Here is a 23,638-nt window from a genome sequence, read left to right on the forward strand (position 1 = left end):
AATTTCCTCTGCAAGTTTGGGATCAGTCCTGGGTGAGAGCTGAGGATCACGACCAGCACCCAAACAAGACCATGATGCAGACTGTGGCACTCACAATATTTTGTCTGGTGGCTGCACTCAGTAATGGTGACGACTCATGTCCAGGTCAGTGGCAACCAAATAAGATTTTTGAATTTCTATTCTTTACCAGCAATCTGCCAGCAATCTGATGTTGACAGTCTTTAGGCAGGGCAAGGAGGGAATTTGTCCTTGGCTTCCAGAATCACAGGGACCTTTGCAAGATAATGATGGATAATTCCAGATGAACTTATTGGCCTGGTTTTTACATTCCCTTTGTCTTATGTTAAAAGTCTGTGCATTGTCTTTACCCTCGGTTTCCCTGAGTTCCTATTCGTTCATTATCTTATACTTATCTATCATATTCTTAATTCCAAGCAGTCCCCTAAGGTTTTGAAGAGCTAAGAGATGGTCCTACTTTACAATTCGATGGGGAGATATTTTCCTATCCTGGGTTAAAGTATTTTCCTATCCTGGGTTAAAGAATTTTTCTGGCAGTTCAGTAACTGGCCAGAGGATGTCAGGGTTCCCTATTTATAAAAAGGGAAGCCAACATGGGCTCTTTTTAAAAGCGTTAACGCTAGCTATAGACCTGGGTCTGTACAGAGCTGGAAGGATTTGCACATCCAGTGGTTCGGCATGTCCTGGGGAAGCTGGGAGTTTATTTTTGGTCTGGGTTGTCTGGTGGTTCCAGTAGTCCTCAAAAGGGATGGATGCCCCAAGAATCTGACTCTTTGGACTGGATGATGCTGAAAAGGGAGAAGATCTTTAAAGTCAGACAAGTTAATGCAAGGGCTAGCTCCTGTTATAGCTTCATCTAGGTGTAAGAGAGAAAGAAATAGGATTAGTTTAGTTAGGAGCAGCAAGAAGCTCCCATGAGGAGAGTAGTAGGGTTATAACCCTAGAGACTCAGCCACAAAGAGAAATGCCAAATGCCAAAAATGCCAAAATAAGCACCACTGTCTGGGCCATGGGCTTTTGGAGCTGGACAACTGTTGAGTGAGTACTACTGTTGGTTAATGCCCTGCCTGTTCCAAAGTCATCAGGGAAGTAATTACACTCAGTATATACTGTAGATAAAGTATGTTGTTGATTCCATGGGTTGAATGTACTGTTTGCAACATCTGTGAGATCTATTTGTTGTGTAGTTCCAGCAATAAAGCAGTTAACTGTTTTTGTTTTTTTTTTGTATATTTGCATCCAAGTAGAATGTGCATTACACACAACACTTACTCAGCACTCAGTTGTCACTGGCCTGGTGAGCTGCTACTTCTTGCAACTCCCAAAGCAGAGCATGAATTATTCAAGACTCAGTATCTCATGAGCGTTCTCTGTCATAATGGAGGAAGGGTCCCACGGTGACTTCTCAAGCAGGCTTTAAAGAGAATCAGTGTGAAAACCCTTCCTCCAATGGAAGTTGCATCTCACCAGTGACAAGTTAGTGCTAAAACACCAGTGTGTTGAGACGTGAAGTAGAAGTTAGAGGTTACTCTCACTCTCTCATCTTCTAAATTACAAAGTACACTAAATCTCCATTTATAACATTTCTTCCATAATCTTTTCATGGATACTGAGATGTTTCTGCTGAATAATATATTCTGCTGAATAATTTAAGATGGGGAGAACCTTTGCTTTTGTATTTTTCTTTATATTCTACTTTTTGCTACTTTTTATTTTCTCCACTTAGAAGTGAAGGTTGTGGGAGTTGGAAGCTCTGACAAATTGACCATCCTTAGAGGATGCCCTGGGGCCCCTGGGATTCCTGGTTATAAAGGTGAACCTGGACCTTCAGGAGAGAAAGGTGAGAAGATGTCAATTGACTGTAGCAGCTCTCCAATCAATCTGTGGAATACATTGGAATTCATTATAAAACATGATGCTCTATAATACTAAGTTGGCAGAAATCTTCCCACGTGGCTCCATGATATTAGCCTGCATGTCTAGGCCCTGAGGAGGAGCCTGTAAGCTAAGCAGAATCAAGCCTCTCAATGGTGGCAAGCAGCCTTGGAGCATGTTGCTTCCTTATAAAAGGGTGATGTACAGTTTGTAGATGTCAGTAATGGGCGAAGCTAGGGGTATAAAAAGGATCAAACATCCTGAGCCCTGCAAAGCAGCAGCTGAATGTAGGTATAGTGTAAGACACTGATAGATATATAAAAAGCCAAGTTAGTAACAGCAGGCCAAGATGGTAACAGTAAAACAGAATAACAATAGTAGGGCAGTCAGGTAAGATGGTGATAGTAGAACCAGATGAAGACATTTGGACACGGTGAAGACAGCAAGGCAAGATGTAGACAGTAGGACAAGATGTAGACAGTAGGGCAAGATGCTCATAGTAGAACCAGATGAAGACATTAGGACAAGACGAAGACAGCAAGACAAGATGGAGACTGTAGGGCAAGATGGAGACAGTAGGGCAAGATGGAGAAAGAAGGGCAAGATGGAACCATAAGGGCAAGCTGGAGACAGAAGGACAAGATGGAGTGATAGTAGAACCAGATGAAGACATTAGGACAAGATGAAGACAGCAAGGCAATATGGAGACAGTAGGACAAGATGGAGACAGAAGGGCAAGATGGAGACAGTAGGGCAAGATGGAGACGGAAGGGCAAGATGGAGACAGTAGAACAATATGGTGAAAGTAGAGCAAGATGGAGACATTAGGACACGATGGAAACAGAAGGGCAAGATGGAGACAGTAGGGCAAGTTGAAGACTGTAACAGGTTATAATATTGTTGACCAATCTCAAAGCTTTCTAAAAGCTTTTTTGAAATTTCTATTAAATATTAAAATAAATGATGTACATTGTGTGGCATAATGTTATGTTACACCATTAAGATATTAAGATGCATTTTTTAAAAATCACTGTACTTTGCAGAAACATTTTACAATGCCATTGAATTCTGCAAGGTTATTGGATGGAAGAGTAGACAGGCCTGTACCCAGCACTGAATAAGTTTGCAGACAAATAGCAATATTTATATGAAAACATATATAAATATAAATATGTAATAGTCCTGTAAGTACCTGCACTCTTTCTTTCACAATCCAAGATGGGTGCTTGGTCAAACGTGGTGTGTAGATTTCAATATGGACCAGCACTCCAAAAGTTTTTATTAAGAATTTCTTTATTCAAACATCACTCTTGTGTCCAACATTTCGGCCCGCATTGTGGCCTTTATCAAGGAAAAAGTGCAAGTGATAAGGTGCAAGTATATATATACAAAAAAAGGGGCGCCAAAATAACGTCATTAGCAACTAATTAGTGCAATTAGTGGAATCACATATACAATGAAAACATAAATGGGTGTCATACTGAATTTTTTCCTCTAGGTGCTGCTGGTGTATCATTATGTTGCATTAGTGTTCAATCAATTTGTTTTGTGCAAAATTCTTGTCCATAGTTTAAATACATGATCTAATAAACAAACAGTATATGCAAAATTAAAAGAATAGAAATAAGTCTCTTGGTGATTGCTTACTGTGTCTCAAAACGGCAGTTACATAATCATCATATAAACGTTAATAAAACAAGATACAAATTCTGTTTGCTCTCTTGTTTTGTTATCTACTGCCAATTGAGAAAGGGAAAACTTTAGGAAACAATTGAGAACTAATTGACCATTTAAGCCCTTGGGTGCTATACAATCTAACTCATGGATCCAGAAGGCTTCTTTTTTTGTCATAATCTCCCCCTCTTGGCCTTTTAGGAATCTGGTCTATGGACATACACCTGAATGCCGCAGGGCTATGTCTGGCTTCTGCCCAATGTTTAAAGCGGAGCTGGTATTCCTATGTTGAAGCAAGTGTGCTGAACCTGTTCATTTTGCTTATAATAAAAACCAGCCACTCTGTTTAAAAACTCTTTAAGTTGGCCTTCAACTCATGTTCAGGGTCGGACTGGGGGGCTTCGGGCCCACCGGGGCTACTGCCCCAGGGCCCTGCTCCGGCCCCCGCTACTGCTCCGTCATGCTTCATTGGGCTAGTGCGCATGCGCAGATCTTCTATTCTACCGCGACCCCCGACAAAGTGGGGTCGTGTCTCCAAACGAAGTAGCAGACCTGGCCCGGCGGGGCCCACAAGAGCCCGGGGCCCACCGGGTTTTTTCCCAGTGTCCCGCTGGCTCAGTCCGACGCTGCTCATGTTTGTGTGCCTAACCAGTGCTGTGCTTATGATCCCTGCTATCCTGAATCTATATATATACTGTATATACACAATATGTATGTGCTGCTCAGTCCATTTCCAATACTAGAATGGAGCAATCACTTGGTCAGATCAGTAACGTAACTAGGTGAGGGAGGGCCCTGGTGCGGGTCATGCAGCCGGGGCCCCCCCTACCCCCCTTCAATTCAATTTTCTTTGCGACTACAGTGGGGTGCGATCTGCCGGGGGGGCCTGCGGGGGTGCGGGCCCTGGTCCAATTGCACCCTCTGCTCCCCTGGTAGTTACGCCACTTGGTCAGATGACTAACATGGTTTTGGAGTAAACACATGGTAGCCAGAAGCTCAGCCAACTCCAGGTAAAATATTCTGTAATATGCCACAATGCCCAACTGAGTAGTTCTCTGATGTTAAAGAATAGTGTAGTCTGATTGGTCAGATGGGCAGGCATTACCTTTTAGAATAAAAATATTTAGCTCGTCAACTTTCAAAAACAAAACCAGTACATGTTTTGCTGCATTTGATCTTACCCTGTGAAATGCTAAAATTTGATTGGTCAGTGGGCTAGATAGAATAACGGGCTGTTGTGGGAGGAAGGAGCAAAGTTTTACATCCGTTATCTGGAAACCCATTATCCAGAAAGCTCTGAATTACAGTAAGGCCATCTCCCATAGACCCCATTATAATCAAATAATCTAAATTTTTTTTACAAATGATTTCCTGTTACTTTTCAGTAGCTTGTACTTGATCCCAACTAAGATATAATTATTCCTTATTGGAAGCAAAACCAGCCTATTGGGTTTATTTAATGTTTACATGATTTTCTAGTAGACTTAAGGTACAAATTACAGAAAGATCTGTTATCCAGAAAAGCCCAGGTCCCGAGCATTCTGGATAACAGGTCCCATACCTGTACCAACAAATAGTAGGCATTGTTCTCCTCCCAGACATGGGGATCATTCCTGTAAAGTTTTGTTGCATTCCGTGTCCAAATCTAACAAAATGAGACAGGGCCTCGCAATATGAAGGCCCATTGCATGTGGGGCCCCTTGTTTTTTTATAGAAAACTGCCTGTTGATGTCGTTGTGGATGTGAGAAGTTTCTTTGCATTTGAGCATCCAATGTCCAAACATAGAGAAGGAGGTCGCCGGACTCCTAACACTGGGCACCAGGGGTTCTCTCTACCTAATCTTCAGGAGTGTGCTCTGCCTCATCTTCCTTCGCCCAAACATAGAGAAGCCACAGCCTTTATACTTTATATGTATAAGATAATGGGGCCCCTCAAAGTCTGTTTTTTATCAAGTCAAGCTAAATGTTTCCCTGCCCAATGCTTGAAATTCTGTAACCCACGTCAGGTTCTGTGCAAGAAGAAGGACCAAATCCCACCCTGATTGTTGGACATGTACTGGGTCCATAAGCTCATAGTACCAGACATAACAGGTCCTGAATTATATTCATTGTTTTCTAATTCTGATATTTATCTGTTTTAGGTCAAAGTGGCTCGAAGGGGGAATCGGGGAAGGTCGGCCCAAAAGGGCAACAAGGTCGGTTAAAAGTATCAAGCAATATGTGACTGATTATAAATGAGGGATATAGATCAAAAAAGAATACTTTGTCTGATAAAAGAATGTGTAATTCTAAGCAACAATCTAATACATATTCATTAAAAACATTATGGGCCTTATTTATCAAAATCTGAATTTATCAGTATATAAATATCAGTATCTTTTATAAATCAAAGAAAAAAGTGCAACTAAGCTAGAATCCAGGAATGGACCTTATTTAGTATTAAAAAAAAACGATTTAATTGGATCGGGGACAACTTTTGGATGCATGTAAGATTTCACTTTCCTGTTCTGGGGCAAGTTCCCCTTGAAAAAACACTTGAGAACTGGCAGGGCCATATTTATAATTGGTGCGCCCCTAGGCCACTTGCCACCCAATCCGCATGCACACACTTGCCCCCAACCCGCTCACACATCCCGGCCCACTCGCAAACCCCCCCATCGCTTTCCTCCCTAACCTGCTTCTCAGTTCCCTCAATTGCCAACACCGGAGACTGGACAGGTGGGTTTAGATGTGACCAGTAAATGGCGTGCCTTCCCCAGCTCTTTCTGTCCAAGCCCTGGGCCTTAGTGGCCTGCCCACAAATCCAGGCCTGAGAACTGGGGAAATCCTTACAAAGTTGGACCTGTGGGTACTTGCGGATAATAAACTTAGCTGTAGGAAGCAATGTCAGTCCACAACAGTGAGGGCTTTGAGTCAGTTAGAACAGTGATCCCCAACCATTAGCTTATGAGTAACATGTTGCTCCCCAACCCCTTGGATGTTGATCCCAGTGGCCTCAAAGCAGGTGATTATTTTTAAATTCCAGGCTTGGAGGCAAGTTTTGGTTGTATAAAAACCAGGTGTACTGCCAAACAGAGTCTCCTGTAGGCTGCCAGTCCACATAGGGGCTACCAATAGCCAATCACAGCCCTTATTTGGCACCCCAAGGAACATTTTTCATGATTGTGTTGCTCCCCAACTCTTTTTACATCTGAATGTTGCTCACGGGTGAAAAAGGGTTGGGGACCCCTGAGCCAGAAGTTGGAGGCACAGGCTGAACTTGATGGATGTGCACCTTTTTCAGCCTGAGCTACTAGGTAACTGTATTTATAACATTATCTGCTCTGCTTTTTTAGGACAGAAAGGAGATAAAGGAGATAGTGGAGCACCAGAACAATTTTATGGTAAGTGCCAAACTGTTAACTGGGCCCTTTACGATGGTCTGTGGACTACATGTTTTCCCAAAGGACTTCTATATCCATGGGGTCCTACAATCGCCCTGCAGCACAAGTACATACAGAAAGCATCTCAATATTAATATTTTGATGTCAATTAAAAGGGTACTGTACACCTGATCTGTACTCAGCCTGAGCCTAGGGTCGGACTGGGCCAGGGGGACACTTGGTAAAAACTTGGTGGGCCCCACTCACCCATATCTCCTCCCCTCAAGGAACTGTGGCCACCCCCCCCAACACTCCCGATAAAAGTCAAACGGGGGGAATGTAATAAAAGTCGGTAACGGAAAAACTATTCGCAATGCGAAAAGTTATGCCTTTGTGCGAACAAATTTTGCTTTGCGCGAATTTAATATACAGTAAATGTAATAATTACAACACCTTCAAGCACTTCTAAAGAGTGCGCAATTAAAATTCGGAATGCAATAACAATTTAAGGAACAATATTACATTGCGACATGTGGATTTTTATCCTTATTGGTGCGAAGCATTTTGCTCTTTTATTACATTCCTCCAATAAAGAGTAAGGAAAAGGTATGGGGCACACGCTTGTGATGCACATCACAGTTACAGTTAAAAGAGGGGAATGTGCTCTGATAAACAGAACATAACTGTCATGCCAGGGCCACCTTGCACTGGCATTTTTAAAGTTAATACTATAATTACTCAGTCTCAGGCTCACACAGAGACCCTTAATTGTATATCTCACCAGGGGGCTGTGGAAAGGTGACATCCATATCGGTCATCTGAGACAGTCTGGAGCCACACCATTTGGGCAAGGAAGCTGGGCCAGTCTGTTCTTTGATCGGCTGATCAAAGAACAGAGCTGTGGACCTAGAGCAGCAGGGGGGGATAGCTAGTAGAAATTATGGATTATAGGAAAGTATCCATATCTCCTGTGTCATAGGATTCACAACCTCATAACTTACATATTGGTTATGAGGAGGTCACATGCTTCCTAACAATACCAAACAGGGCCAGCCTATACCCACCTGTTAGGAGGGCTGGTTCCTGGGGGACTGGAAAGTGGGAACCTATTAGTGTTTGGTATTGTTCTTCTTGCCCACATATGGATCACAGCCTGCCCATGTTTTTATTATAGTATTGGGTACTGGCAAGTACCCATATTATATTAAGGGATATTGGGGAATATTGCCTAAGAGTAGCAAAACCCCTGCAGGGGGTCGTAAATGACATGTTCCTGGACACTCCTACCTCATGCATAAGGTAATGAGGGGAGTGTCCCAGCAGGAAATAAAAAGGTGACATTCCCAATATCACATTGTCATACAAGGAGGCTCCATTTTTTCAGTGGATTGTATGTCCAGTTTCCAACTCGTGCCTCAGAGGAAATACACTGACAACTTCAACACTTGGTAAAGTAAGGGTTTTCTTTGTGTTTTTACTCCCTTTTATTTTATTTACTGTATTTGCAACTGTGTCATCTTTGTAATATCATTTTTATATATATACATATGCACTGTTTCTTTTAAATATTAAATATCATTTAATACGTTAGTCCTTGTGCTCTAAACGAACTCATTGCCCATATGAATGCTTGTGCCTACGTGTATGAACTCTTCGTATGTGTGGAAAGGGAAAGTTGCCTATTTGTATGTTGGATAACTAGTACGGCTAGCAGGAAAGTGTGTTTGAATGTAGATTAACCCTTTGGCTGCTGGAGTGCTTGTTAGACTTGTAGGATCTTACCCTGAGTAACTACCATAGGAGAGAGTGTTTGATGTATTGTGTAGTGTGAGTTATTACCTGTTATAGAGGGCAGGGGAATAGTCACATTAGGTTTCTATCGCCTGTTAATGATAGATGGTGGCAGCGAATGAACTTTGTGGGTGTTGGTGTGTTTTTGGGGTGTCTGATGTTAGTCTAACCTGTGTGTAAGGTGATTGAGAGACTGATTGTAACCCCTTGTAGCCACACCCAAGAGTTAAGTGTGGTTGAGTGAGTCCGTTTTGTGACAATAACATTTTTATTGATAGGCGATTTTCTCCTATTTCACTTCGCCAAAAAATTTCTTGGCAAAATTCGAGAAATTCGTGAAACAGCAAAAATATTTCGAAAAAAAAAAGTGAAAATTGAAAATAGACGCCCTCGTCTAATTTTGGACACGCGTCCCGAAAAGTCGCTTGCGTCAATTTTGACAGTGACGTTCAAGTCAATGGGCGTTAGAATAGTGTTGACGCGTGATGATTTTGACGCAAGAGACTTTTCGGACGCGCGTCCAAGTTTTTTTTCGACGCCGGCGAATTGTTGCAGAAGATTCACAAATGTATTTGCCGGCGGCGGAAATTCGCCTCGAATTCGTGCCAGGTGAATTTATTCGCCCATCACTGACCATTATTATTATCTCCCTTTACTTCCCAGCTGCCAGGAGCTGTAAGGAACTACTGGATCAGGGGACATTTCTAAGCGGATGGTACAAGATTTACCCAGATGGAGAGAAGCCTCTGACTGTGCTTTGTGACATGGACACTGATGGAGGGGGATGGATTGTAAGTTGATACACATGTCAGGGGTATATCTAGTTGCCCCCCACATTACCAATGCACAGACCCACAGCTATAAAGAATTGGCTTATGACAGTCACAGATGGGGATTTCATGTTCCTTTATCCACCTAAACTGGAATCATGGTGCCCCAGCAGTAAAGTACACACGCTCTTGTGGCTGGGTCTGGGTGTGAAGGTTACGGAGCTATGGATCAAAGCTGAGGTTTGTAGTACAGTTATGGGATCCATTATCGGGAAACCCGTTATCCAGAAAGCTCCAAATTACAGAATGGCCATTTCCCATAGACTCCATTTCATGCAAATATCAAAATGTTAAAAAATAATTCTCTTTTTCTGTGTAATAATAAAACAGTCGCTTGTACTTGATCCCAACTAAGATATAATTAATCCTTATTGGAGGCAAAACCAGCCTATTGGCTTTATAAAGTTAATGTTTAAATGATTTGCTAGTAGATCCAAATTACAAAAATATTCGTTATCTGGAAAACCCCAGGTCCCAACCATTCTGGATAACAGGTCCCATACCTGTATATGTTAAGCATGGTCACGTTTACAAGAATTAAGTGGTTAAGGATCATATTGGCATAGTGTATTTCAACCCTGTGTCTATGGAGGAAACTGCCAGTTCAGAGCAGAGACATTGGGCAGTTTTCCTAGTAGTGAGACTGTGAGTGAATAGACAGTCAAAGATCTGCCTCCAAAATATTAACATTTGCCTCACTATGTTTTTTATTATATTCTCTGTGGGGTTCATTTCTTAATCCAAAAATTTTTTGGTGCTTTGTCAGTGAGCCAATATAGTAATGGTTGTCCCTTAGAGCCAAATGTAGCTTTTAATTTGCAATATGGTTGCACTAATAAAGCAATAAAAATAAAATAACATTTATATGGTATTATCTACCCTCAGAAACAGATAATATATCGCCCGTTCTGATTATTCTATATATGCAAATGAGCTTCATTCACTTTATTCAGGGTTAAGTGAAAGAGGTTGTTCCATAAAAAAAAACAAATTCAGTGAAATCGGGAGATTAAAACCCTGACTCCTAAAGGATTAAGAAATCAATTTTAAGGTAGGGGCACACTGGGCAATTCAGGAGATTTAGTCGCCTGGCTACCAATCTCCCCGAACGCCTTCTCCCTGTCTTGCGCCGGCTATAATGAAAAGTCGCCTCCCAAATGGCACACGTGGCACTTCATATTCCGAAGTCGCCCGAAGTTTCCTCACACTTCGGGCGACTTTGGAACACGAAGCGCCGCGTGTGCCATGACGCAGGACGACTTTTCATTATAGCTGGAGCAAGACAGAGGGAAGGTGTTCGGGGAGATTGGTCGCCGCAAAGACGAGGCGATTAATCGCCAGACGACTAAATCTACCCGAATCACCCAGTGTGCCCCTACCCTTAGACAGGCCTGGACGGACAATCTGTGGGTTCTGACAAATGGCAACAGGGCTGCTGTAGACGCCATAGACAGTCACTATTAATTGGGGTGGCGGGGGCTGTTTGGGCCTGAAAATGAAATAAAATGCCAGGGCCTATTTTGATTGTCAGTCCAGACCTGATTTGAGATACCCTTCATCAGTCCGTCCAAGCACAAGTCTATAAACAAACATGTGCATTAAACTTAGAATGTTTAGAACATAAGAAAAAGAAATAAAAGAAAGGATAATTGAAGAGAATTTAGAATTAGCGCTCAATGATTCACAGCAGCTTCAAATGATAATAATATAAACAGTTATAGTTCCAGTGAGGTCTAAATCAAGATACAGAAGGTTTGGCAATGACCTTAGCTCTTTGTTATTATACCTTCATAATATCCTACCCAATAGACTTTGACTCTATCTCAGGTTTTCCAGAGAAGATTTGATGGTTCCGTAGACTTCTTCCGAGATTGGAATTCCTACAAGAAAGGATTTGGGAGTCAGCTGAGTGAATTCTGGCTTGGGAATGACAACATTTACACTTTAACATCATCAGGTACAGCGAGGAATAACAGGAGACAACCCGTCAATGCCAAAATCCCCTTTTGGTGGTTGATCTTTCTTTTTATAATGTGCAAAGTAAATCAGATTTAAGATTATAAAAAAAATGGAAAAAGAAACCCCACCAATAGTTGTGGTTATAAAATTGACGAAAAGATTCTAATAGGTAATGCACCTTACTTATATAAGGACAATAATTAATTAGATGATGTACTAAAAAGGTAATTAAAGTGCTTTTCCGCCTTGACAAAGCTTTTTAGTGAAACGTACGTCGGCGTTCTCCGTAATCCTCTTTTGTTCAAATTGATTCTCCTTTGCAAACTCGATCTATATTTAACAGTCTGGTTCTTCTCTTTTCAACGGAAGTGGGGTCAAGGATTATTGGGTCAAATCCTTTACTTTTCTATACAACCTCTTCAATTTTCTTTCCATTCTAAGGGGCCAACGGTTTATGGTTTTTTAGGGTTACTTAGCCTCTCTAAACATCTAGGGCAAGTTAAATACCAAGGCCACAGCCCTGGTTACCCTGTCCTGCCTTACCTTTGTGGTGTCCCAGGTTCTAGAAAATATTAGGTAGCTAGTTTACGGGACAACTCCACCATCTATTTTTTCCTATTTCTATTAACTATTTTATGGATTGTGACTACAGATTTTTTTAACCCACTACCATGTTTGGTCATTTTTAAACTACTTTTTAATTAGCCAACCAATTTATTAGGTTTAACACTTTAAAATTGCACTGCACTTTATTTAAACAATGAATTTTTTGTCTATCTGTGGATGAATTTAGGAAGTATTATTAATTCACAGAGGAATTGAATTGATTCGCTTTATCAATTTTTTTTCACTTCACATTATCTAGGATAAGTTAATGTTACTATAACGGCACTAGCACTTTGATTAACTTTTTAGTACATCATCTAATTAATTATTGTCCTTATATAAGTAAGGTGCATTACCTATTAGAATTTTTTCGTCAATTTTATAACCACAACTATTGGTGGTGTTTCTTTTTCCATTTTTTTATAATCTTTTGTATGTTCTGACAGACCTCAACTAATAGTTGCGAAATAAAAAAATCCTTTTTTGTTTGAATAAGGGCACCTAATTTGGGTTATAAATCAGATTTAAGCCACCAAATGATTATAACTATGGAGGTTGTCATTCTTCATTGTTGGGGAGAGCCAAGTCTTTGAAGCACTACAGACCGATTTCTCAGAAAATATTACTCTATAAATGGACCATATGGTCAAGCTAGTTACATAATCTGATGAACATCCTGAAAGTGCCCAGATCCCAAGAAAAGGTTTTTATTTAGGAATAAATACTGGAGGCATAAAAAAAAGTGAAAACCAACATATTCTAACAGTTTGGATTGAATGAGTAAGTGTCCCTCAAAGGACAATAGAATAAATACTGTATTCTCAACTGAATCTCATCTATGAAAGTGTAACCCTCATTTTAAAGCATAAAGGTTTTCTGAACCATCGGTAGAAACCAAGCAGGTACCCAGTTAAATATCTCCATATAAACAGCCCATATACAGATGCAGCCACTTTGGTTTGTCTGTTTGACACAGAATAACTAAACACAGATATCCCATTTATCTCATTTAACACAGAAAACTGTGTCACAAAATCCCATCTAATTAAAGCATTCACCATTGTGAACAATGGTGCTTTGGTATGCTAATGAAAAGGTTAAATGCATTAAATGAGATAAGATAACTTTAGATAACACAGTTTCTTCAATTAACTCTGAGTCATGACGCATTTAACTCACAAATCCAAGTGGCTTCATCTGTATTAGGCAGCAGATATATCTTTAGAATAATAACTATGTATAATAAATATAAATATTTTGTGTCTTTTCCATCTTCTTAATCCTTGAAAATGTCTCCTATGTTTAACTCTGTAGGCAACTATCAGCTACGCATTGATTTTACAGACTTTGAGAATCAACACAGTTTTGCAGCTTATGATTCCTTTGCAACACTGGGAGAGAAAGATTATTATAAGCTGATCCTTGGGGCTTATTCTGGGGGCACTGCAGGTAAATGTTCTACAGTTTTGGTACTGGTAGGTTCCTGCACCATCCAATCGTATCTATTTAATTCAACAAATCAGGACTGAAAAGTGTACAGTGATTTAAACAATGGGCTTTCCACAGTGACAAAAGGCTATGTTAATGCTAGAATCTCAGCTGCCATAAAGCAGGACAGGACTGCTGCTTACAATGGGGATCAGATAGGATCTGTGCAGCCACTGGGACAGAATGCTCTGTTATACAGATAGCTAGAATCTCAGCTGCCATAAAGCAGGACAGGACTGCTGCTTACAATGGGGATCAGATAGGATCTGTGCAGCCACTGGGACAGAATGTTCTGTTATACAGATAGCTAGAATCTCAGCTGCCATAAAGCAGGACAGGACTGCTGCTTACAATGGGGATCAGATAGGATCTGTGCAGCCACTGGGACAGAATGCTCTGTTATACAGATAGCTAGAATCTCAGCTGCCATAAAGCAGGACAGGACTGCTGCTTACAATGGGGATCAGATAGGATCTGTGCAGCCACTGGGACAGAATGCTCTGTTATACAGATAGCTAGAATCTCAGCTGCCATAAAGCAGGACAGGACTGCTGCTTACAATGGGGATCAGATAGGATCTGTGCAGCCACTGGGACACAATGTTCTGTTATACAGATAGCTAGAATCTCAGCTGCCATAAAGCAGGACAGGACTGCTGCTTACAATGGGGATCAGATAGGATCTGTGCAGCCACTGGGACAGAATGCTCTGTTATACAGATAGCTAGAATCTCAGCTGCCATAAAGCAGGACAGGACTGCTGCTTACAATGGGGATCAGATAGGATCTGTGCAGCCACTGGGACAGAATGTTCTGTTATACAGATAGCTAGAATCTCAGCTGCCATAAAGCAGGACTGCTGCTTACAATGGGGATCAGATAGGATCTGTGCAGCCACTGGGACAGAATGTTCTGTTATACAGATAGCTAGACTCTCAGCTGCCATAAAGCAGGACAGGACTGCTGCTTACAATGGGGATCAGATAGGATCTGTGACAGAATGCTCTGTTATAAAGATGGTTAGACAAAGTGGTATGAGATACAGGGCAGCGCCTACCAGAGCAGAGAGCAGAGCCCCACAGAAAGGCTGAATGGCAGGGTAAAAATGTAAAGGAAAATAGTGCCTTTAAGTTCCTAAATGAACCCTTATATCATCTTTTTAAATGAAGGAATGACTAACACATTTGTTATCCATAACAGGAGACTCTCTGGATCACCACCGCAACCGTGCTTTCACTACCAAAGACAAGGATAATGATTCCCATGGAATTAACTGCGCTGAAACCTTTAAAGGAGGCTGGTGGTATGGAGCCTGCCATGATGCCAATCTGAATGGACTGTACCTACGGGGGAAACACTCCAACGAAGGTTTAGGCATCAACTGGGAAACAGGCAAAGGAAATGGCTACTCTTACAAAGTAACAGAAATGAAATTTAGGCCTAAATAACATTTATATTTACAGGTTACGTAAGATGTGCAAAACAGCCTTTACTTCTGCACATGACATTTTACTGAAATTTATATTAGTTCCAATGTTTTAAGGAGGTTCAACTCCTGTGTATGAGAGAGTTTAGTGCTTGTTGCCTGCCTAAAACACACCAAGATTAACTGGATCCTCACAAATACTAAGCAATAACCATTATGCATCATGTAGAGCACACACACAGGATTAGATAAGAATGAATTAATGGGGTTGTTCACCTTTTCATTAACTATTAGTATGATGTAGAGAGGGATATTCTGAGACAATTTGCAATTGGTTTTCATGTTTTATTATTTGTGTGTAACAACTATTTGGGCCACTCGGGGTTAATTCACCAGCTAGAACACTAGAGCATGGGTTACACGCGACTTACACCCAGGGCAGGGCCTTCGCTAAGTGGAAGTGTTCCCTCTATGGTGTAGTGCAACTACATCCCCCCAGGCTACTGTGCACACAAAAACAACTTGGGCACCAGGAGGTTCTTAACAATCAGGAACGGTTTATTATGCCAAAAAGGGCAAATGAGCACAGGTTTCAGTAGTCTCGCAGGAGTTGAGGAAAACAGCATATTGAGAGATCACACAGAGAGTACACAGGCAATTGCAGTACAACCTTTCCCTCCTGGAAGTTGTCAGGAAAGCAGCTTGTAACCTACAGTCCCTCTTCACTGAGGTCCCTGACTGGAGGCAACACACAGAGCCTCTGGGAAGCTCCTCCCTTACTGCAAATCCTTGTTGGAGCTTCAGCTGCTCTTTCTCTCTATCCATACCTCCCAACTGTCCCTTTTTCAGAGGGACAGTCCCTCTTTTGACAGCTCAACCCGCAGTCCCTCATTTGTACTGGAAAGTCCCTCTTTTCTCTGCACTGAACAGCCAGAAAAAGAAACAAAGTTTCTCACTTAATTGGCTTTTAGCAGAGAGCCCAGAACACCTAACAGGTGCAAATAAGATACTTTGTAACAATTTTGAGACACAAAAACACAGTTTAGATAAGGAGAAATATTTTCAAACTTTCATAAACTGCCAAATTTTGTAAAAAAAACATGGTAATTAGGGGTTGTGGCCACAGAAAGGGGTTTGGTCAAAAAATTGCTGCGCTACATGCGGGAAAAAAATTTTTGTCCCTCTTTTTACTTCCAAAATGTTGGGAGGTATGTTATCCTATCTGCCTTTCTCTCCTAAAGAGACTATGACAAGTCTGCCCTAGTATATCTGTTCCTCATTCACGGGGTTACCTGGTCCCCGACTTGGACACATGACTTCTTCTGGGCCTATTGCACTCAGTCCCCCTGAGCACATCCAGCTGGAATCACATCCAGAGGCAAAAGAGGAAGAGGCCACTCCCTGCACTCACTATATAGGAGTGAGTCAGAGCAGTGTCATCAAATCTCTCAGCCTATCACTGTAAAGGTTATTCTGTAACAGGGATTCTACCCAATAACCCAAGGAAATGGTGAAAAACTGTATAGGGCCTGTATCCCTATAGGGCCCTACATGTGGTTTTTGAGTTATTTAGCTTTTTATTCAGCAGCTCTCCAGTTTGCAATTTCAGCCATCTGGTTGCTAGGGTTGAAAAGTGGCTGCACCCAATCCAAGATTCAGTTCAAGATTTGGCTAAATCTGAGTCTTTTTCAGCAGGATTCAGATTCTGCCAAATACAGGAGCCTGGCCAAACCAACTCTGAACCCTACAAAATTATGAAAATTTGCAATGTGCATGCCAAGCACTTGTATCAATGATTTATGCCCACATGTTGGCAATTTCCCATGGCAAGAATTTGAATCCGGTTCCGTATTCAGTCAGATCCATTGTGAAGGATTCACCCAAATCCAGAATAAAAGGGTTCAGAGCACCCCTAGTTATGAATGGTGCAATCTGAATCTCTCCACAAGTAGGACATTTGGGGCCCCCATGACAAAAGTTTGCATTTTGGGATTCAATGAATAGAGGTGTAGCGCTATTGTAAAATGAGTGCACAGTTCTCTTTCTATGAGCTCCACTCCCAATACTGTGCTCCAGATGAGACCTTAAATCTTAGGGAGTAAACCCTCGTAAATGGTGTGGAGGCCGGGTGCATTATAACTGTAACTAGATACAGGGTGCAAGAATTGGGCGCCAGTGGTTCTTGTAACCAATAAACATATTTATTGAACAATTACAACCCTCCATGGAGTGTACATAATAGCAAAACAGGATCATACAGAACAGTGGATAGGCATATACTCACAGCACCTTTGGGCAGTATTAGTCCCCACAGGGAAGGGAACATACACAGCAGCAATGAAGGTACAGTACATCCAGCTTTCAGCCTTTTCCCTAAGCAGAACCCAGGGGAATTCTACATCCCTAAATCTACACACTTAGTCCCTACTTATGGGCAATTAGTACCCGGGATCTTAATCCCTCTGACTCTCCTCATTGGAGCCTTGAGCTGCTCAGCTAAATAGCCTGTCTATCTGTCACTCCTAGAGCCTCTTTAGGTGAGTAGCCTATCCTTTCTAGACCTGTCTAGGTTCCACTCAAGCTCTGCCTGCCTGCTCAGGCTAGAGCCAGCACAAGATGGTCCCTGAGAGCATGGCTTCAAAGGGTTTTTAACACAGTGCCATCTACTTGTCACTATTGAGAACAGCAGGGGCATAGCATAAAGCAGGGCGTTAACACAAGTCCCCATTAGGACCCATTTAGGTGTCTAGAACACTAAGGATTTGCCTGCCTGCCTGCCTGCTTAACTAGGAGTGGCTATTTCACATATCCCTACAGGTATCCCTTCGTAATGGCTTATCTGTTGGGGTTACTACATAGTCTCCAGACAGACTTTGCTCTGGTTAGGAGCCCACTGTTGCCTCATCAGGTTTTCAAGCAGAGTCAGACTGGGCCAGCAGGACACCGGGAAAAAACATGGTATACCCCGGCCCTGGTGAATCTCATAGGCCAGGTCCCAATTTCCACGGCAATCCCCCAGGAAGTTGATCTACCTCCCCTGACGAGCTGAAGGTAGGTTTCATTTACGTGCGCTAGGGAGAGGGCAAGTGGCCCCTGTAGGGGAGCATGGGCGGAGCAATGGGCCCCTGTAGAGGTGCAGGGGCCCCTGGGATGGCAGCCCCGGAGGGTTCTGCACTCACCAGTCCAACCTTGTTTTCAAGCAGCATTCACAAGTGAAGCTACAGCTTTGTATAACATTGTTAAGTGATGCGGATTGCTTTGGGAAATGAGTTTATTTCTATTCATTTATATGAACTGCTCTTTGATTCACTTTGCATGTTTATTGGATCTGCATGTTTCTAATTATCAAACCCTTCAAAAAGAAAGATGCTCTGGAATGTTGTCCCTAGTCCTTGAAGGTTAGGCAAATTTTTGAACCAGATCTGGAAATTCACCACTTTTTTCTTGTCTGAATTATTCTCTGTTTGTGAAACTCTGCTGGGAATCTGAAGATTGCACCAACATCTGTTATTCAGTGAGATAGTAAATATTATTCCTGTAAATGTTCTTTCCTGGGAGAGTCCTGTCAGTTATTCTTACAACACCTAATAATATTTTCCAGTATTGCTCCATGTTCTGTAGATTCAGTTTAGCAGCTCTCCAAATAACTGTGCATTTAAAGAACCAGAAATATCAAAATATTTTTGAAAGTTTGTTAGTATACCACGAAAAAAAAACACAAAGACAAATTAAACTTTAAAAACGCAAAGTCTTTATTAAGAAATAATTTATCGAAATCCGCTTGTGTTCCTCTTCAGAAAAGGCGATCCATCGTGCGTCGCTTGATTTCTCATCCCTGCCTTCTTTATAGGAGATAGCCAGGCAGTGTCGGACTGGGCCGGCGGGACATGGGAAAATAACCTGGTGGGCCCTGGCCCTCATGGACCCGCTCCCCCAGCTGCCCCAGAGCCGATGCCCCAGAAAAGATAAAGCTGTTGCCGCGGCGTATATTCTGAGCATGCGCGTCCTCTGTCGCGCGCATACTGCGTTTTCATGGATGTGGGCAGGGGACTGGAAGTTAGGGGCCCTGGGTCGCTTCTTTTGAGCACACACGGCGCGTTCGTGAAAGTGGGCTGGAGGTCAGGAGGGGGCCCTGGGGACTGCTGGGAGGGGGGGGACTGCCGGGAGGGGAGGGACTGCCGGGAGGGGGGGCCCTGTGACAACAGCCCCGGTGGGCCCCGGGTCCCCCAGTCCGATCCTGTAGCCAGGGAGGAGAAATCGAGCACTGCACGACGGATTGTCGCCATGTTGCCTTGATGGGCCCTGGTCCTCTTGGGACCCCTGCCAACCCAGGTCCACTTCTGGAATGTTTGCAACTGTGTTGTCGCTTTGTGGGGGGGTTGGTGGCACTTTCAGCTGGAGTGGGGGGCCCCTCAGGTGGAAGCCCCGGGGGCCCTGGACACCACAGTCCGACACTGGCTGTTTCAATAGAAGAATTTATTTTTTGCACAAAACAGGAAGGAAATGTTGTTTCACTCCTGTAATTTCCATTCTATTCCCATTTTCCTTTTATCGCTCCATATCATTTTCATGGATCCGCGAAAGGAAAGTTCATTAAACACAATGTTTATGTTGACCTTGTATATATTTATATATTTTGCCAATATATGCTCTAAGGCCCCTCTTTTGTCAGGAGCATAATCCCCAATTTGCCAGGGCTTCAGTGTAGTGACATTTTCCTTTAATTGCTTTAATTGCCGGTTCTGCAATGATTTCTATTTTTTTCATGTCATCAAAACATTTACCCTCTCCTTGGTAGCAGCATTTTATAGCCCAACCATCACTCTCCCTTCCTCCCCTTGTCCCTTCTCTGAGCTAAAAACTTCCCATTCCAAGTCACAGATCTCGTGGCAGATAAAACTGCAAGACACTCACTGTCTATCCACATCCCATGTAAACCAATCATACAACAAAGGAATTGATTACACCAATCCCAACTCACAGTTACACCATCCATTCGATAAAGACTTTACATAGTTTTCCACTAGACATCAAGTATATTCAAGGATTGGCTTTATAGTGGCATCTTGTGAGATACTCACAGACCTCCCTAATACACAGTAATACATGATTGGACCATTCCATGGTCTCTGTTGTCATTACATACTAAGAAATGATACCCTGACGCTTCTTAATCACTTCATTAAAAAACAATCACGGCCAAAGACAGAAGTTCTATGAACACAGAATGTTGGTTAACGCTTTGTAAAAGGCCCAACGACATAATTTTATCTCCAGTAGTAGATCTACAAATGGCCAGATAGTTCATCATACAGAACACATCTTTAAAATATTCAAAAACTGTTGTTAAAAGGAGCTCATCTGCCACTATATAATACCATATTCCTGGGGTCCCGGTATCCCCACATTCATCAAGGGCCTGACTACCCTTAGGAGCTTTCCTTTATTGGGTCCCAGGCTCCCAACAACACCCACCTTATTCTTCTAGTGGAGGCCAAGAGGAAGTACAAACCCTTTCCCAACACTATATTAAGTGCAACAGAAAGTGGTCACCAACCCATGGGCCAATAACATACATCTGTAAATGAACAACGTGGATACAGGCCCTTCTACCTATTAACTTAGGGAACTGATTTTGTAGGGATTTTAGTCCAATATCATCAGTCAATCCAATAATTCCATCCTTAATTACTTTATGTCAGTACAGTAACAGGGGGACCATTGTCTAAAGGCTTTAATGCAACCGATTTTACTATGTAGAATTTGTTTCGAAATGTGTATACATGCTGTTATATTCAATACTTTGTATGATATAACATTTTCAGGCACCATCACCAAATGACAAGAACTTTATTGATGTTTATTAATAGGTCCCTATCCCCCAGGATCAACCACCCAAGGATTGAATTCTCTGTGACTTCTCCATGAAGGGAAAAAAGTCAAGGTAAGGGTCCATCCTTTCCCCTCTTTCTTGCTGCAAATGACCCAGAAATGTTCACCCCAGCTGTTCTTGCCATGAGGCAAGGTAAGGGGGGTTGTGTTGCCTTCTGGCTCCTTATGGGGAAAGGAGACAGAAACCGACACAACTTCCATCCTTATCTTGCCTCAAGTCAGGAGCAGGTGATGTACAGCAGAGAATCCACAGTTATGGTGAGAAAGGCTGAATTTCTATGCATTGAACAAGAATATTTGTCATATTTCTTGAATTATAAAAGCTCCTCCATATTGATATAAATCCTCCTCTTCCTCCTCCTCTTCCTCCTCCTCTTCCTCCTCCTCAGTTTGTGCTGGTTGTTTTGGGTTATATGTCACTGGAACCCTGAGTCTCTTCTGGGGAATGTGGGTTCCAATTTCTTTCTGGTTCTATGGCTTCACACTAATATTACGAGGGGCCAAAATCTGCAGGAAAAACCAACAATCAGTGATGGGCTAAGAAAATTGTTGCCAGAGCCAAAAAGCACAGTATCATGTCCCATAATATAATCGTATGCTTCATCTCATCCTTCCCTCTCTAGTAAAATCCCATCTAATTTGTATTGTGTAGGTTTCTGCAATATCACAGATCCAGGGCAGAATGTAAGAAATACAACTTACTATTATCAAAATGTCCCTTTACATCTAGATCCTTATTGGAAGCATTAGAACCCATGTAATAAACCCACTAAACTACATGTAACTTACTCTCAGCTGCAGCTTCAGCAGAATCTCACTCGTTTTTCCTTTGGATTTCAGCGGGAACCAGTTCTCAATGGTCATATCGTTGGCATTCATCAGTCGAGAAAGCGGCACAGAGGCTCGTCCTAGAACCTTATTCTGCTCATTTCGTACCTGTGAAAATCACACTTGTAAGTGGCCCAGAAAGATCTACAGGAATGAAGAATCCAATAAGGAAGGACATTTATACTCACCTTTAGCTTCAGTTCTTCATTGAGTGGGTTCTTTATTAGGAATTGGATCCTCTTCTTCCACTCTGGCTCTCCGGTGGTATTTATTTTACCCTGGGAACAAAACAATGAATTCTAAATGAGAACTGGATCTTAAGAAATACACCTGTCAGCTCATTATTATTTATGTTGTAATTAGGGTTTTTGTGTATTTCCCAGTGACAGTCAGTTTTGTGATTGGCATTGGGATATATGTCACTGCTTTACTCTGTATATAATGCAGGAAGTGCTAATTCCTAATTAATGTCTTTCCCCACCCAGCACTATCAGTTCCTAATCTGAAGCAAAAATGATATTTTGTGGTTGGACTTTATGTCAGTACTTACCCCACTCCTCTTTACTGTGTCTCCGACAGTGACCTGCACCTTGGCCAAGGGGTTTAATTTGCTTTTCTTCGGCTGTTAGAAAAGAACAAATGTCATTAATAAAGTGCATAATACAGACAATTAGAAGTTTTACACCCATTATGTGCCCAAAGAGAGACATCACTTCAGACTCACCCGAATCACTGGCAGACCCTTGGCTTTTTGGATGACTGTATACAGTACAGCCGATGAAAGCTCCTCACTCTTGGGGGACTGTATTTGTTTGTTCTGCTTTATCACCTGGAAAACAATCAAAATTAGATCCACCAAAGGGTAAAATACCCCAACCTTTCCACAAGCAGAAATAAAATAGGAACATAAATGTTACCTTATTCAGCTTGGCAGGGTCTGAAAGAAGTCGGAGACATTCCACCTTGATATGCAGCTCCCCGGACTTCACATTCTGCAACCGGATCCACTGCAGGGGGAGAGAGAAGCATAAGTTACATCAGATACAGGGGAAATCAATGAAGGATTATTACAGCGCATGGGAGGGGGCTGGATACACTTACCTTATCAACGCATTTCTTCTTGAGCACTTGGGAAACTGCAATTTTACAGCTGGACATTGGGGAAGAAAAAAGGAAAATTAGCAATGTTATTGGGACAGATACATTTATGTTAATGCTGAATTGGCCGCATCATTTTATAGCAAAATGAATATATATTAGACTGAATACAGATTAATTGTAACCATTCAAGCCACTGGGCTATTATTAATGGAGTCCAATGGAACGTGACTGTTTATAACAAATTATTTGATTTCTATCGAAAACTTTATGGGGTATATTTATCAAAGAGTGAAGTTAAAAGTGAAGTTCCGCCACTAGAGTGAAATTCCACCACTCTCCATTCATTTCTATGGGATTTTTATAGGCGTTTTTATCAAAGGGTGAACTTTCACTTTCACCCATTGATAAATACGCCTTTCAAAATCCCATAGAAATGAATGGAGAGCTGCGGAATTTCACTCTAGTGGCGGAACTTCACTCTTTTTTCTAAATTTACCCCCAAATCTTTAAAGCTGTAAATCTCCCTATTGGAGGTCACATATGGAGCCCTGATGTAAAGAGATTTACTCACCTGCCCATTGGATCATCTCTCGCCACATCTCTGTCCCAGAGCTGAAATTCAATCTCCTGCCCTGGTAGTTCAGAAAACAAGATCTGAGGATAAAACATAGAATGAGGTTAGGAGATACTGCATGTGACATGATTCTAGTTTGCTCTTCACACTATCCTCTTCCTCCATGTTCCTGAATTTTATGAGGATATAAGTCATGGTATGAATGGAACTTTCCC

The 23,638-nt window shown here is 41.9% G+C and overlaps 2 protein-coding genes across 3 annotated transcripts; one reads left to right on the forward strand and one right to left on the reverse strand.

Annotated features, from left to right (window-relative positions):
- Nucleotides 1-22,418, forward strand: LOC108705100 (ficolin-1-B-like). 2 transcript variants are annotated; one of them, XM_041590942.1, is made up of 10 exons: nt 1-144; nt 1,745-1,858; nt 5,709-5,762; nt 6,903-6,950; nt 9,384-9,511; nt 11,378-11,507; nt 13,430-13,564; nt 14,803-15,020; nt 20,899-20,972; nt 21,716-22,418. In XM_041590942.1, the coding sequence occupies exons 1-9, from the start codon at nt 72-74 to the stop codon at nt 20,932-20,934; spliced, it is 936 nt and encodes a 311-aa protein (XP_041446876.1). In that variant the 5' UTR covers nt 1-71; the 3' UTR covers nt 20,935-20,972; nt 21,716-22,418. The 2 variants fall into 2 exon arrangements, with proteins under 2 accessions (XP_041446876.1, XP_041446875.1); XM_041590941.1 differs by having other exon boundaries at nt 21,761-22,418.
- Nucleotides 20,868-23,618, reverse strand: LOC121403166 (extended synaptotagmin-1-like). The gene is made up of 9 exons (XM_041591070.1): nt 23,571-23,618; nt 23,421-23,503; nt 22,850-22,898; nt 22,666-22,755; nt 22,473-22,577; nt 22,299-22,370; nt 21,937-22,026; nt 21,710-21,856; nt 20,868-21,427 (listed from the first exon to the last, which is right to left on the reverse strand). The coding sequence occupies exons 1-9, from the start codon at nt 23,616-23,618 to the stop codon at nt 21,392-21,394; spliced, it is 720 nt and encodes a 239-aa protein (XP_041447004.1). The 3' UTR covers nt 20,868-21,391.
- Between the last annotated feature and the right edge of the window lie 20 nt (nt 23,619-23,638).

The sequence above is a fragment of the Xenopus laevis genome, chromosome 4L, assembly GCF_017654675.1.
Source record: "Xenopus laevis strain J_2021 chromosome 4L, Xenopus_laevis_v10.1, whole genome shotgun sequence".
Taxonomy (NCBI): Eukaryota; Metazoa; Chordata; class Amphibia; order Anura; family Pipidae; genus Xenopus; species Xenopus laevis.

Bases quoted from the DNA above. Each gene is read 5' to 3' on its own strand.
- LOC108705100 (XM_041590942.1), top strand. From the start codon at position 72: ATGATGCAGACTGTGGCACTCACAATATTTTGTCTGGTGGCTGCACTC. The intron at 5,763-6,902 runs GTCGGTTAAAAG...CTGCTTTTTTAG, and splicing joins CGGCCCAAAAGGGCAACAAG to GACAGAAAGGAGATAAAGGA. The intron at 13,565-14,802 runs GTAAATGTTCTA...TATCCATAACAG, and splicing joins TTATTCTGGGGGCACTGCAG to GAGACTCTCTGGATCACCAC.
- LOC121403166 (XM_041591070.1), bottom strand. From the start codon at position 23,618: ATGACTTATATCCTCATAAAATTCAGGAACATGGAGGAAGAGGATAGT. The intron at 23,504-23,570 runs GTGAAGAGCAAA...TTTTATCCTCAG, and splicing joins ACATGGAGGAAGAGGATAGT to ATCTTGTTTTCTGAACTACC. The intron at 21,857-21,936 runs GTGAGTATAAAT...TGATTTTCACAG, and splicing joins ATGAAGAACTGAAGCTAAAG to GTACGAAATGAGCAGAATAA.